This window comes from Haliotis rubra, unplaced genomic scaffold, assembly GCF_003918875.1.
Source record: "Haliotis rubra isolate DU_JTF1 unplaced genomic scaffold, ASM391887v1 Scf189, whole genome shotgun sequence".
NCBI lineage: Eukaryota > Metazoa > Mollusca > Gastropoda > Lepetellida > Haliotidae > Haliotis > Haliotis rubra.
The window spans coordinates 477,795-491,102 of NW_025765880.1; the positions used below are offsets into that span (position 1 = coordinate 477,795).

The window sequence follows — 13,308 nt, forward strand, 5'->3', positions numbered from 1 at the left end:
CTTATGTAAAATTTAAATCTGTGAGTTTAAAGATGCTATATGTAAGGGTGCTGGTGACTTTTCGTTGATTTTCTTGTTTATCTATTGCAACCCGTGAAGGTCTGGGTTAAAATATTGATCTTCAGTAACCCATGCTTGTTATAAGAGGCGATTAATAGGATCGGGTGGTCAGGACTTGATTGACACATGTCATCAGTTCCCAATTGCGCAGATCAATGCTCATGCTGTTGATCACTGGATTGTCTGGTCCAGACTCAATTATTTACAGACTGCCGCCATATAGCCGGAATATTGCTGAGTGCAGCATACAACTAAACTCACTCACTTTATTTATTGTAATATAATTACAGCGTCATGCACTACTCTTGGTGTTTATACATTTCTGAGAAACAAGTGAACAGGATTCACTAATGTATGGTATAATGGTAATGGTTAGAAACAACACCGACTACTCACTACGGTATGCTAATCTAGAGTATGGTAATCCGATATTTTCTTAGCAATTACTCCTTGTTAGCTTTTGCGGAACTACCTGCCACAACCTGATGTTTAGCTCTCCCGGGAATAGGGAAAATTGAAATTTAGCTTTCCTGGGCCGACAACTCCACAACATTCATGTCATCACATTTGACGTCATACTTGGAACTGTTGACTTTGAGTTTGTGTCAACATATCCACACTAACAATGTCACATAAGTTGTCCCGCTTTGAGCTTCATTCCGGTTTCATTAGGAAATTCGAGCAGTCTTTCTGAACACAGGAAAATTGCTTCTTCTGAGATAGTGAACGAGTGAGTTTAGTTTTATGCCGCTTTTAGCACTATTCCAGCAATATCACAGCGAGGGACACCAGAAATGGACTTTACACATTGTACATATGTGGGAATCATTCCCTGAATCTTCAGGTATATCCTCGGTACTATAGTTGTTGAGGCTGGGCTATTATTTGTTGGGAGTCGTATGTCATGGACAAGAGGTCTATTTAACGAACATGACGAGCAAACTCTTTATCCACTAGGCTACCCCACCGCTATTGACGTAGACTATTCTAATGTCTTTGTGGTAGAAATGTGTGTTTCAGACACAGCTGTAACTTTTCAGACACAGGGCATCTGATTGATAGTTTCTTAAAAATATCAGATTTTCCACTGCGATGTGATGTATATCTCAGAGAAGATATGAGGACATTCCCATAGAAGGTTGTGTGTGATGAACTCCAAGCACACTTTTGAGTGCCCAGTGGTCCTGAAGAATGCATGGGTTATTGAGCCGATCAGATTTTCTGAAACAGTTCAGCTTCATCTCTTTAGCACTTTAATTCAGAAATTTCAATCTTAGAAAAAGGAAACCCCTGTCAGTAGAACAGGGTGTAGATGTCATGGATGTCATAAATGGCAGTTTTCACAAAATATCCACTATTGGTTAACAGTGAACTCCAAGCACACTTTTGAGTGTGCAATAGGTTATTGTTTTCAAAATACAGAAATCAGATGATCTAGTCTGGATGTTTCGCTCATTAGTACCAAGAACTTAGAATTGAGATAGTAACTGGTCAGCTGGAAAGTTTACCTGGTCCTACCTCATATCTTAAAGACAAAACATTTTCTAGATGACTTGAATCTGTCGATCACATAATTTTATGTAGTGGTTTGCAGTAGGTTCAATTTCTGCACAAATTATTTGAGAGTCTTCTTCAGTTTCAATCTGTAGTATTCTTGTATTGAGTTCATATTGATGTTTTCAGCGACCAGAGCAGCTAGAAAAGGTTGATCAATTCAAGAGAAGAGCAGCTCGTAAGAAGGTGAGGGTTTTTTTTCAAAATAACAGACCATTTTAATGTTTGCCATTGTCCTATGGGAACAGGTGGGGTGGTATTGGAGTAAGAATTGGGATAAATTAATCCACTCTGTATCCAGATACATTTCTACACATGGGAACAATGTATGAATTCCATTCATTGTCCGAGTTTTGTCCATTGTTCTATTTTGTTGAAGCCTGAGTGGTTTAGGTAACAGTTGTTACATTTGACCACCAAATCATGTACCACACTCAAACCTTCATTCTTACGAATCTTCATGACTAGAAGTGAGTGAGTTTAGTTTTATGCCGCTTTTAGCAATATTCCCGCAATATCACGATGGGGGACACCAGAAATGGGCATCAGACATTGTACCCATGCGGGGAATCGAACCCTGGTCTTAGGCGTGATGAGCGAACGCTTTATCCACTAGGCTACCCTACCACCTGTCATGACTAGAATATGGCTGTTGTATTCAACAGGTATGTTTTGTAACACATATCCGAAAGGTTTTGGGGAAAATGGGAATACTGTGTTCATTAGAGAGAAGAGGTGAACGTGTGAAACAGTGTTGTTGTTGTTGTTGTTGTTGTTGTGTGACGTACGTGGCTGGTGTAATCACAGGCATCAGTGGAGGCCATGTTGAAGACAGCTGTACAGTCACAGCTGGACGGCGTGAAGACCGGACTCAACCAGCTACAGAGTGCTCTACAGGATGTGTCGAGATCAAACAATCGTAAGGACAGACTAGCGTCAAGCTCTTTTGAAGATTTCCTAGGCTAAAATGCTAGAAGAAAGATAACACTTTTATTTGTTTACACAAATCCATGATCATATTAGCATTATTTTTGACAATTATTTAACATGTCTGTTGATTATCTTGATTGTGAAGACACATGTGAAGTTTGAATGAGTGAAGTGTTGAAATAATGCTCAAAGTTAATTTGGGGGAATGAGTTGTAAAAGCCTCACCTCCTTTTCCCTTGGGCCTGTCTGTATGTCATGTCTGTATGTCATGTCACAGAGTTGTTTTTATCATAGTTAAAACAATTCTTCTACATTTATTTGTTTGTGTTTTTTCACATTTGTAAAACTGGTATAACAATAGGTCACTATGCAATTGTTTTAAACATCAACAGTAACATGGTATAAGTTAGAAATATGACCTAAATCTGGTCACTCAATGGATTCTCCATCATGAAAACAGCAGGGAGGTAACTCTTGGTATTATTTTTCTACCAGTTTGGACGAGGTGGATGAAAATTACAAGTCCATTCAGCCATTACACGAGAAATTGAAGGAGGTGAAGAGAGAAAACTCTGAGTTCTGCCAGGTATACCTTCCCAATACCATACAAAACCACATATAAGGGCTGATTGCTCGGTACATTATAACTTTGTGATGATGTGGTGGGAAATGTCAGTGGTAAGGTAGTAATTACTGTTAGAATACTTTCGCTTTGACTTTTATACAAAATATGCTAATACAATTGTCACTACTGAAAAAATCTTCAGCTATTTGTCCTTTTGGCTCCAATAACAATACTGGAATGTGAACATGGCTTTGTTTAGAATGTGTTTTAGAGGGGAAAGCTTGTGTTGTTGCACAATTTATTAGAGCCAAATAGAGTTTCCGATATAGAATGTCCCTATCAACCTATGCTTGTAGAAGAAACTAAATGGATGGAGTGGTGACAATGTATGTTATTCTATTGTGAAGAAATGACACTCTTTTGTTGTAATTCAGCTCGCAGCTGCCCAGGAGAACTTAAAGCACATATTTACAGTTCCGGAGAGTGTGTCCCGCACGAGGGACCTCATCACTGATGGGAAGCTGTTACAGGCACATAAACAGTGAGTTGCAAGGATTATAGGTCTCCTGTAAACCTGGAATGAGTTGCCTGGTGACTACAGTGACTGCATCTCATGATATGCCAGTTGATGCTCATGATGTCAATCACTAGAAGGTCTTGTTGAGACCACATTATTTACACACCGTCATCTTACAACTTTAATATTGATGAGTGAGGTGTTATCAACAATCAGTCAGATCAAAGATAGTCACGAGTCATTTGACACAAAATGATAAGCGTGTTACAGTGCATCATGTTGTGTTTAGAAGCAATGTAACTATTCCACTGTTACTTGTGTCTGGTGACTGTGGCCATGTTTCTTGTGAGTTTGTATCTCTGCAAAACATTTGACACAGATGGAGGAGATAATAGTTGTCCAATGAATGAGTAGAGAAACATACCATTTAGCATTTAAGCCTTGAGTGAATATTGTTTAATTTGTTTGCTGCAGCCTGGCTGACCTTGAGATGTCTCGAGATGACCTTCTACTTGAACTTCATCGACAGCCCAACCAGAGCCCAACTGATAATAATGTGAGTGCATTGCTCCTTAACCCCTCAAACGTAGAGATAGGAATGTGTAAATAATGTGATTTTACATCATTATGCATGCAAATTCCATGTACCCTTTTGGACTGCTCTTATGATTGTAGTCATGTTCAAATATGTATAGGTTGGAATGAATTATTGGAAAGGGTGAGTGATGTTTAATGTAGCACAATAACAAGTTGCAATAACAGAGTTCTGTAGAAATTGTGCAAGCAGTCTAATGAGCTGTAAAACTGTAACTGGTGATGTCACATTCTGGCCTTCTCAGCAATGCTTTTAAAATAAATGAAACTTGAATAAATGACTTTGTGGAATAGGAAGACATTGTTTGTAATAAATCATTTGAAGTCTGAGAAAGGTTGATATAAGTCATATAGTTTCAATGATAACGTTTGAACCGTGGAAGATGCTAATATTGATTTCACCCACATACTTCACACACACTATGACTATGACTGACCCTCCAATCTCACTCCCATTTCAGACACTGAAGAGGTATTTTGCTGAAGTAGAAAAGCTGTCAGAGGATCTTGGCAAACAACTGTGGATAATTCTGCACCAAACCCTGAAAGCTGTCCGACGTGAACCAACACTCATTGTCACTGCTCTCAGGCTCATTGAGAGGGAGGAGAGGTGAGTTATCTCCCTTGCTCCATGTTTTCTTCACCAGTAAAAATTCATTATAAAATGATGCCTCCTTTTCTGTTTCACATGTACAGCTATTGAATTGTCCACTGTTGTCATGAGTTAGCACATAGTTTGCTATTGTGGAGACACTGTGATAGAATGTGACCCCAGAAACCTATCCTGGTCGCAGTATGTTGAGTGGTCAGGCTTGGTCAACTGGCTGATAACATGTTATAGTACAATAACTGCACAATTTGTTGCCAATAACATTGATCACTGGCTTGTCTGGTCCATAGTTGATATTTTTACAGACTGCCATCATACAGGCTGAATATTGCTGAGTGTCTTTAAATAACCAATAAGATGCAGTGAAATGTTTATCCTTCAGAATGGACCAGGCATGGCGCAGGAAGAAGGAGCAGACAGGCTTCATGCCACCAGGACGTCCCAAGAACTGGCGTGCAAAGGGCCTTTGCTGTGTTTGAAGAATCCATTACTGCCACGTGAGTGAAGCATTTTGACGATGGTTGTAAACATCTGATGACTTACATGTGAGGGTTTCACAGTTACAACATGAGGATACTAGTGTGCCTAGCATGATCTGCATGCATAGTTGGCAATCATCCTTTTGCACTGGTTAGGCTGTTACAGGGGTATCTTCCTTCTGTGATTGTTAAAAGTGACGAGAGTCACTGACATATGTTCTTATTTGTCTCAGTGTATTGACCGTCAGAGGATAAGTATCTTCTCAACTCCTCTTTTCTCAAAGTGAATTAGTAATGAAATTTTGAAATGTAAATAAAGATTATCATTTTATCATTTGGACTTCTTTGCTCAGAATGTGGTGAGTTTTACCTAAATTTGTTTTGTAAACCACACAACTGTATCTATGTAGGTGACATAGTCAAGCCACCAAGCTTTAATGAATATATTTCTGAACTCCATGAAATCATTAGAGTTTGTACCTTAATAGCAGTTATGTGAGTAATAAACTGTCATCGTGACCTTTCAGTATTGAGGGTAACCAGCTGAATGACCGGTCAGGTGACAAGATGTGGCTGGTGAAGCACCTAGAGCTGACACGACAGCTCATGATTGACAACTTGAAGGTGGTCAAGGTGGGTCAGTTGGAATGTTTATATCTACAGCTCATGATTGACAACTTGAAGGTGGTGAAGATGAGTCAGTAGGAATGTTTATATCCGCAGCTCATGATTGACAACTTTAAGGTGGTCAAGATGGGTCAGTAGGTATGCTTATATCTACAGCTCATGATTGACAACTTGAAGGTGGTCAAGGTGGGTCAGTAGGTATGTTTATATCTGCAGCTCATGATTGACAACTTGAAGGTGGTCAAGGTGGGTCAGTAGGAATGTTTATATCTGCAGCTCATGATTGACAAGTTGAAGGTGGTCAAGTGGGTCAGTAGGTATGTTTATATCTGCAGCTCATGATTGACAACTTGAAGGTGGTCAAGATTAGTCAGTAGGTATGCTTATATCTACAGCTCATGATTGACAACTTGAAGGTGGTCAAGATGGGTCAGTAGGTATGCTTATATCTACAGCTCATGATTGACAACTTGAAGGTGGTCAAGATTAGTCAGTAGGTATGCTTATATCTACAGCTCATGATTGACAACTTGAAGGTGGTCAAGATGGGTCAGTAGGTATGCTTATATCTACAGCTCATGATTGACAACTTGAAGGTGGTCAAGGTGAGTCAGTAGGTATGTTTATATCTACAGCTCATGATTGACAACTTGAAGGTGGTCAAGGTGGGTCAGTAGGAATGTTTATATCTACAGCTCATGATTGACAACTTGAAGGTGGTCAAGGTGGGTCAGTAGCAATGTTTATATCTACAGTTCAAGATTGTCTAGTTGAAGGTGGTGAAGGTGGGTCAGGAATGTTTATATCTACAGTTCAAGATTGTCTAGTTGAAGGTGGTCAAGGTGGGTCAGTAGCAATGTTTATATCTACAGCTCATGATTGTCTAGTTGAAGAAGGTCAAGGTGGGTCAGTAGCAAGGTTTATATCTACAGCTCATGATTGTCTAGTTGAAGAAGGTCAAGGTGGGTCAGTAGCAATGTTTATAGCTACAGCTCATGATTGTCTAGTTGAAGAAGGTCAAGATTAGTCAGTAGCAATGTTTATATCTACAGCTCATGACTGTCTAGTTGAAGGTGGTGAAGGTGGGTCAGTGGGAGTGTTTATATCTACAGCTTATGATTGACAACAACTTGAAGGTTGTCAAGTGAGTCAGTAGGTATGTTTATATCTGCAGATCATGATTGACAACTTGAAAGTGGTCAAGGTGGGTCAGTAGGTATGTTTATATCTGCAGCTCATGATTGACAACTTGAATATGGTCAAGGTGAGTCAGGAGTGTTTATATCTACAGCTCATGATTGACAACTTGAAGGCGGTCAAGGTGGGTCAGTAGGAGTGTTTATATCTACAGCTCATGATTGACAACTTGAAGGTGGTCAAGGTGAGTCAGGAATATTTATATCTACAGTTCAAGATTGTCTAGTTGAAGGTGGTCAAGGTGGGTCAGTAGCAATGTTTATATCTACAGTTCAAGATTGTCTAGTTGAAGGTGGTCAAGGTGGGTCAGTAGCAATGTTTATATCTACAGCTCATGATTGTCTAGTTGAAGGTGGTCAAGGTGGGTCAGGAATGTTTATATCTACAGTTCAAGATTGTCTAGTTGAAGGTGGTCAAGGTGAAGGAATGTTTCTACAGTTCAGGATTGTTTATATCTACAGGTGATTCAGTAGCAATGTTTATATCTGAAGGTGGTCAAGGTGGTTCAGTAGGAATGTTTATATCTACAGCTCAAGATTGTCTAGTTGAAGGTGGTCAAGGTGGGTCAGTAGCAATGTTTATATCTACAGCTCATGATTGTCTAGTTGAAGGTGGTCAAGGTGGGTCAGTAGCAATGTTTATATCTACAGCTCATGATTGTCTAGTTGAAGGTGGTCAAGGTGGGTCAGTAGCAATGTTTATATCTACAGCTCATGATTGTCTAGTTGAAGAAGGTCAAGGTGGGTCAGTAGCAATGTTTATATCTACAGCTCATGATTGTCTAGTTGAAGGTGGTCAAGGTGGGTCAGTAGCAATGTTTATATCTACAGCTCATGATTGTCTAGTTGAAGAAGGTCAAGGTGTGTCAGATGAGAGAGTCTTATGATGATGTTGGCTGCCTATTACACAGTAAGGTTTGGTCTATGCCCCATAGTTTACTGTAATGATTGGTATACACTATTATATGTCAAAGTGAAAACAATGGTTTCAAACAGTGGTGTTTGTTTACCGCAGACATAGACATACATGTCTGCTACTGTCATAACAAAGTAGCTCTTTGTTGCAGACGCTGTTGCCTCCAGTCTTTCCCCCAGAGTACCACATAGTCAAGCTGTACGTCCAGATGTATCACAAGGCCCTCGGCAGTCATGTAAGTGTAAAGAATAACCTTCACCAAGGCATTGAGGCTGACATGTTAAGTTGTTATAATTTTACAAATATGGTTTTGGATATTACCGGTAATATTTTGTAAAATGAGGCCTAACCGGATCTCTTTTGTAGTTTATTAGCTTTGTATTAATATATTTCTGGATATTAGGTATCTATTTTGTCCTTAATCTGAAATTCGACAAACGTGGCTTAGCATTAATGCAGAGTTCGTTTCCCAGAATTCCTTTTGAAGCAATTACTTTGGGTCAACATTGTGAATCTCCCTATTCCTCTTCCCTCATCTTTTTCAGTTCAGTAGGTGTACATTGGGTCACATAATACAATTGAAGCATAGGTAAAATATTATTGATATGATGACACATTTAGGACTGCAATGCATTGCTCAGCTGGTTTACTCCAAATGCTGCTTGTGTCATAGTAAAGTGTGCTCCTGATGTTTCAGCTGGTGGAGCTGATAGATCAGGAACTGGAGGGAAATGAGATTGTCTCCCTTCTACAGTGGGTCCATGCTTATGAGTAAGTGGTGGATATTTCATGGCAGGTTATAGTCAGGACATTTGTTATGAAGTAAAAGATGATACTTTCTGTGTTGAGGTACCAAGTTGTGATTATTTTGTGTTGAATGTTATGCTGGGATCATGAAGGGAGAAAAAACTAGACCATGTGAAAAATACATGCACAGCAAAACCTTGACAGCTCTGTAGAGTTTGTATATAAACATAGACAGTGTAAAATGATCCTCTTAGCAGAGCCCATATCAGCATAAGCCTTGTAACTGATCCCAGAAGAGGTTCTATTGACAACAGGTTGTAATGCTGGCCTGTGAGGAGCCTATATTGAATGAATGCTCTTATACCAGCACTGAGCTAGCCTTGGACAACAGTTACCATGTTAGAGTGATGTCCCAGTGCCTGTGAGGAGAGTATACTGAATGAATGCTCTTATATCAGCACTGAGCTAGCCTTGGACAACAGTTACCATGTTAGAGTGATGTCCCAGTGCCTGTGAGGAGAGTATACTGAATGAATGCTCTTATACCAGCACTGAGCTAGCCTTGGACAACAGTTACCATGTTAGAGTGATGTCCCAGTGCCTGTGAGGAGAGTATACTGAATGAATGCTCTTATATCAGCACTGAGCTAGCCTTGGACAACAGTTACCATGTTAGAGTGATGTCCCAGTGCCTGTGAGGAGCCTATACTGAATGAATGCTCTTATACCAGCACTGAGCTAGCCTTGGACAACAGTTACCATGTTAGAGTGATGTCCCAGTGCCTGTGAGGAGAGTATACTGAATGAATGCTCTTATATCAGCACTGAGCTAGCCTTGGACAACAGTTACCATGTTAGAGTGATGTCCCAGTGCCTGTGAGGAGAGTATACTGAATGAATGCTCTTATATCAGCACTGAGCTAGCCTTGGACAACAGTTACCATGTTAGAGTGATGTCCCAGTGCCTGTGTGGAGCGTATACTGAATGAATGCTCTTATACCAGCACTGAGCTAGCCTTGGACAACAGTTACCATGTTAGAGTGATGTCCCAGTGCCTGTGTGGAACATATGCATACTTTCTAGAGTTATCTGTTTGACTGGCATTGTAGAAGTTGATGAAGAATAAGAAAAGTATGATACTATATGGGTGACAACTTCTGTATTTTATTATGTTGCAAAGTTTCAGTATCAATATTTATTCTGTCAAGCAAGACAACACGCTTGAGAACCATATGAGAATCAAATCCCAAATTTGCAGCATAATATGATATAGAGATTGTCATCCATAAGCTATCATACTTTTTCTTTCTATCATCATTACATAACCTGTTTGTTTCTGTAGCTCGCCAGACCTGTTACGTCATCCAGGGTTAAATATCGACACACGAGAATTAGGCTTAGGACCTCTCCTTGAGAACAGCGTCATAGAAGATCTGCAGAACCAGTGAGTAAACTGTAGTGGGCCATGGCATGAAACTGTAACATGGCATGACAGGAGAATGTAACATGGCATGACAGGAGAATGTAAATGGCATGACAGTAGAATGTAACATGGCTTTACAGGAGAATGTAAAATGGCATGACAGGAGATTGTAACACGGCTTGACAGGAGAATGTAAAATGGCATGACAGGAGAATGTAACATGGCTTGACAGGAGACTGTTACATGGCTTGACAGGAGAATGTAACATGGCTTGACAGGAGACTGTAACATGGCTTGACAGGAGAATGTAACATGGCTTGGCAGGAGACTGTAACATGGCTTGACAGGAGAATGTAACATGGCTTGACAGGAGAATGTAACATGGCATGACAGGAGAATGTAAAATGGCTTGACAGGATAATGAAACATGGCATGACAGGATAATGTAACATGGCTTGACAGGAGAATGTAACATGGCTTGACAGGAGAATGTAACATGGCATGCCAGGAGAATGTAAAATGGCATGCCAGGAGACTGTAACATGGCATGCCAGGAGATTGTAACATGGCATGATAGGAGACTGTAACATGGCATGACAGGAGAATGTAAAATTGCATGACAGGAGAATGTAACATGGCTTGACAGGAGAATGTAAAATGACATGACAGGAGAATGTAAAATGGCTTGACAGGAGAATGAAACATGGCATGACAGGAGAATGTAACATGACATGCCAGGAAACTGTAACATGGCATGACAGGAGACTGTAACATGGCTTGACAGGAGAATGTAAAATGGCATGACAGAAGAATGTAACATGGCATGCCAGGAGACTGTAACATGGCTTGACAGAAGAATGTAAAATGGCATGACAGGAGAATGAAACATGGCATGACAGGAGAATGTAAAATGGCATGATAGGAGAATGTAAAATGGCATGACAGGAGAATGTAACATGGCTTGACAGGAGAATGTAAAATGACATGACAGGAGAATGTAACATGGCTTGACAGGAGTAATGTAACATGGCATGACAGGAGACTGTAACATGGCTTGACAGGAGAATGTAACATGGCTTGACAGGAGAATGTAACATGATATGACAGGAGACTGTAACATGGCTTGACAGAAGAATGTAACATGACATGACAGGAGACTGTAACATGGCTTGACAGAAGAATGTAAAATGGCATGACAGGAGAATGAAACATGGCATGACAGGAGAATGTAAAATGGCATGATAGGAGAATGTAAAATGGCATGACAGGAGTAATGTAACATGGCATGACAGGAGACTGTAACATTTCATGCCAGGAGACTGTAACATGGCATGCCAGGAGACTGTAACATTAGGGCATGCCAGGAGACTGTAACATTAGGGCATGACAGGAGACTGTAACATGGCATGCCAGGAAACCGTAACATTGCATGACAGGAGACTGTGACATGGCATGACAGGAAACTGTACTATTAGGGCATGCCAGGAGACTGTAACATGGCATACCAGGAGACTGTAACATTGCATGACAGGAGACTGTGACATGGCATGACAGGAAACTGTACTATTAGGGCATGCCAGGAGACTGTAACATGGCATACCAGGAGACTGTAACATGGCATGACAGGAGACTGTGACATGGCATGCCAAGAGATTGTAACATGACATGCCAGGAGACTGTAACATGGCATGCCAGGAGACTGTAACATGGCATGTCAGGAGTAATGTAACATGGCATGGCAGGAGACTGTAACATGGCATGCCAGGAAACTGTAACATTGCATGACAGGAGACTGTGACATGGCATGCCAGAAGACTGTAACATGGCATGCCAGGAGACTGTAACATGGCATGCCAGGAGACTGTAACATGGCATGCCAGGAAACTGTAACATTGCATGACAGGAGACTGTGACATGGCATGCCAGGAGACTGTAACATGGCATGCCAGGAGTCTGTAACATGGCATGCCAGGAGACTGTAAAATGGCATGATAGGAGAATGTAAAATGGCATGCCAGGAGATTGTAACATGGCATGCCAGGAGACTGTAACATGACAGGCCAGGAGACTGTAACATGGCATGCCAGGAGATTGTAACATGGCATGCCAGGAGACTGTAACATGGCATGCCAGGAAATTGTAACATGGCATGTCAGGAGTAATGTAACATTAGGGCAGGCCAGGAGACTGTAACATGGCAGGCCAGGAGACTGTAACATGGCATGACAGGAGACTGAAACATTAGGGCATGCCAGGAGACTGTAACATGGCATGCCAGGAAACTGTAACATTGCATGACAGGAGACTGTAACATGGCATGACAGGAGACTGTAACATTAGGGCATGCCAAGAGACTGTGAACATGGCATGCCAGGAGAATGTAACATGGCATGCCAGGAGACTGTAACATGGCATGCCAGGAGACTGTAACATGGCATGACAGGAGACTGTAACATGGCATGCCAGGAGTAATGTAACATGGCATGCCAGGAGACTGTAACATGGCATGCCAGGAGATTGTAACATGGCATGCCAGGAGACTGTAACATGGCATGCCAGGAATGTAACATGGCATGCCAGGAGAATGTAACATGGCAGGCCAGGAGACTGTAACATGGCATGACAGGAGACTGTGACATTAGGGCATGCCAGGAGACTGTAACATGGCATGACAGGAGACTGTAACATGGCATGACAGGAGACTGTAACATGGCATGCCAGGAGACTGTAACATGGCATGACAGGAGACTGTAACATTTCATGCCAGGAGTAATGTAACATGGCAGGCCAGGAGACTGTAACATGGCATGCCAGGAGACTGTAACATGGCATGTCAGGAGTACTGTAACATGGCATGCCAGGAAACTGTAACATTAGGGCATGACAGGAGACTGTAACATTAGGGCATGACAGGAGACTGTAACATTAGGGCATGACAGAAGACTGTAGCATGGCATAACAGGAGACTGTAACATTAGGGCATGACAGGAGACTGTAACATTAGGGCATGACAGGAGACTGGTGTCTGTAACGAGGGGCTGTAAAACAGCATGCTGTAACAGGTTGTAACTCCAGATGTAAGTTATCAC

At 41.2% G+C, this 13,308-nt stretch overlaps 1 protein-coding gene across 1 annotated transcript in view; it reads left to right on the forward strand.

The window, feature by feature from the left end:
• Positions 1–13,308, forward strand: part of LOC124274217 (exocyst complex component 3-like) — a 32,530-nt gene that overhangs the window by 1,846 nt on the left and 17,376 nt on the right. Inside the window, 13 exon segments of the mRNA XM_046709549.1 lie at positions 1,744–1,800; positions 2,422–2,515; positions 2,518–2,533; positions 3,040–3,130; positions 3,544–3,650; positions 4,101–4,182; positions 4,682–4,830; positions 5,213–5,291; positions 5,293–5,327; positions 5,837–5,942; positions 8,200–8,283; positions 8,746–8,819; positions 10,139–10,240. Of these exon segments, the coding sequence (XP_046565505.1) occupies positions 1,744–1,800; positions 2,422–2,515; positions 2,518–2,533; positions 3,040–3,130; positions 3,544–3,650; positions 4,101–4,182; positions 4,682–4,830; positions 5,213–5,291; positions 5,293–5,327; positions 5,837–5,942; positions 8,200–8,283; positions 8,746–8,819; positions 10,139–10,240 (1,076 nt within the window).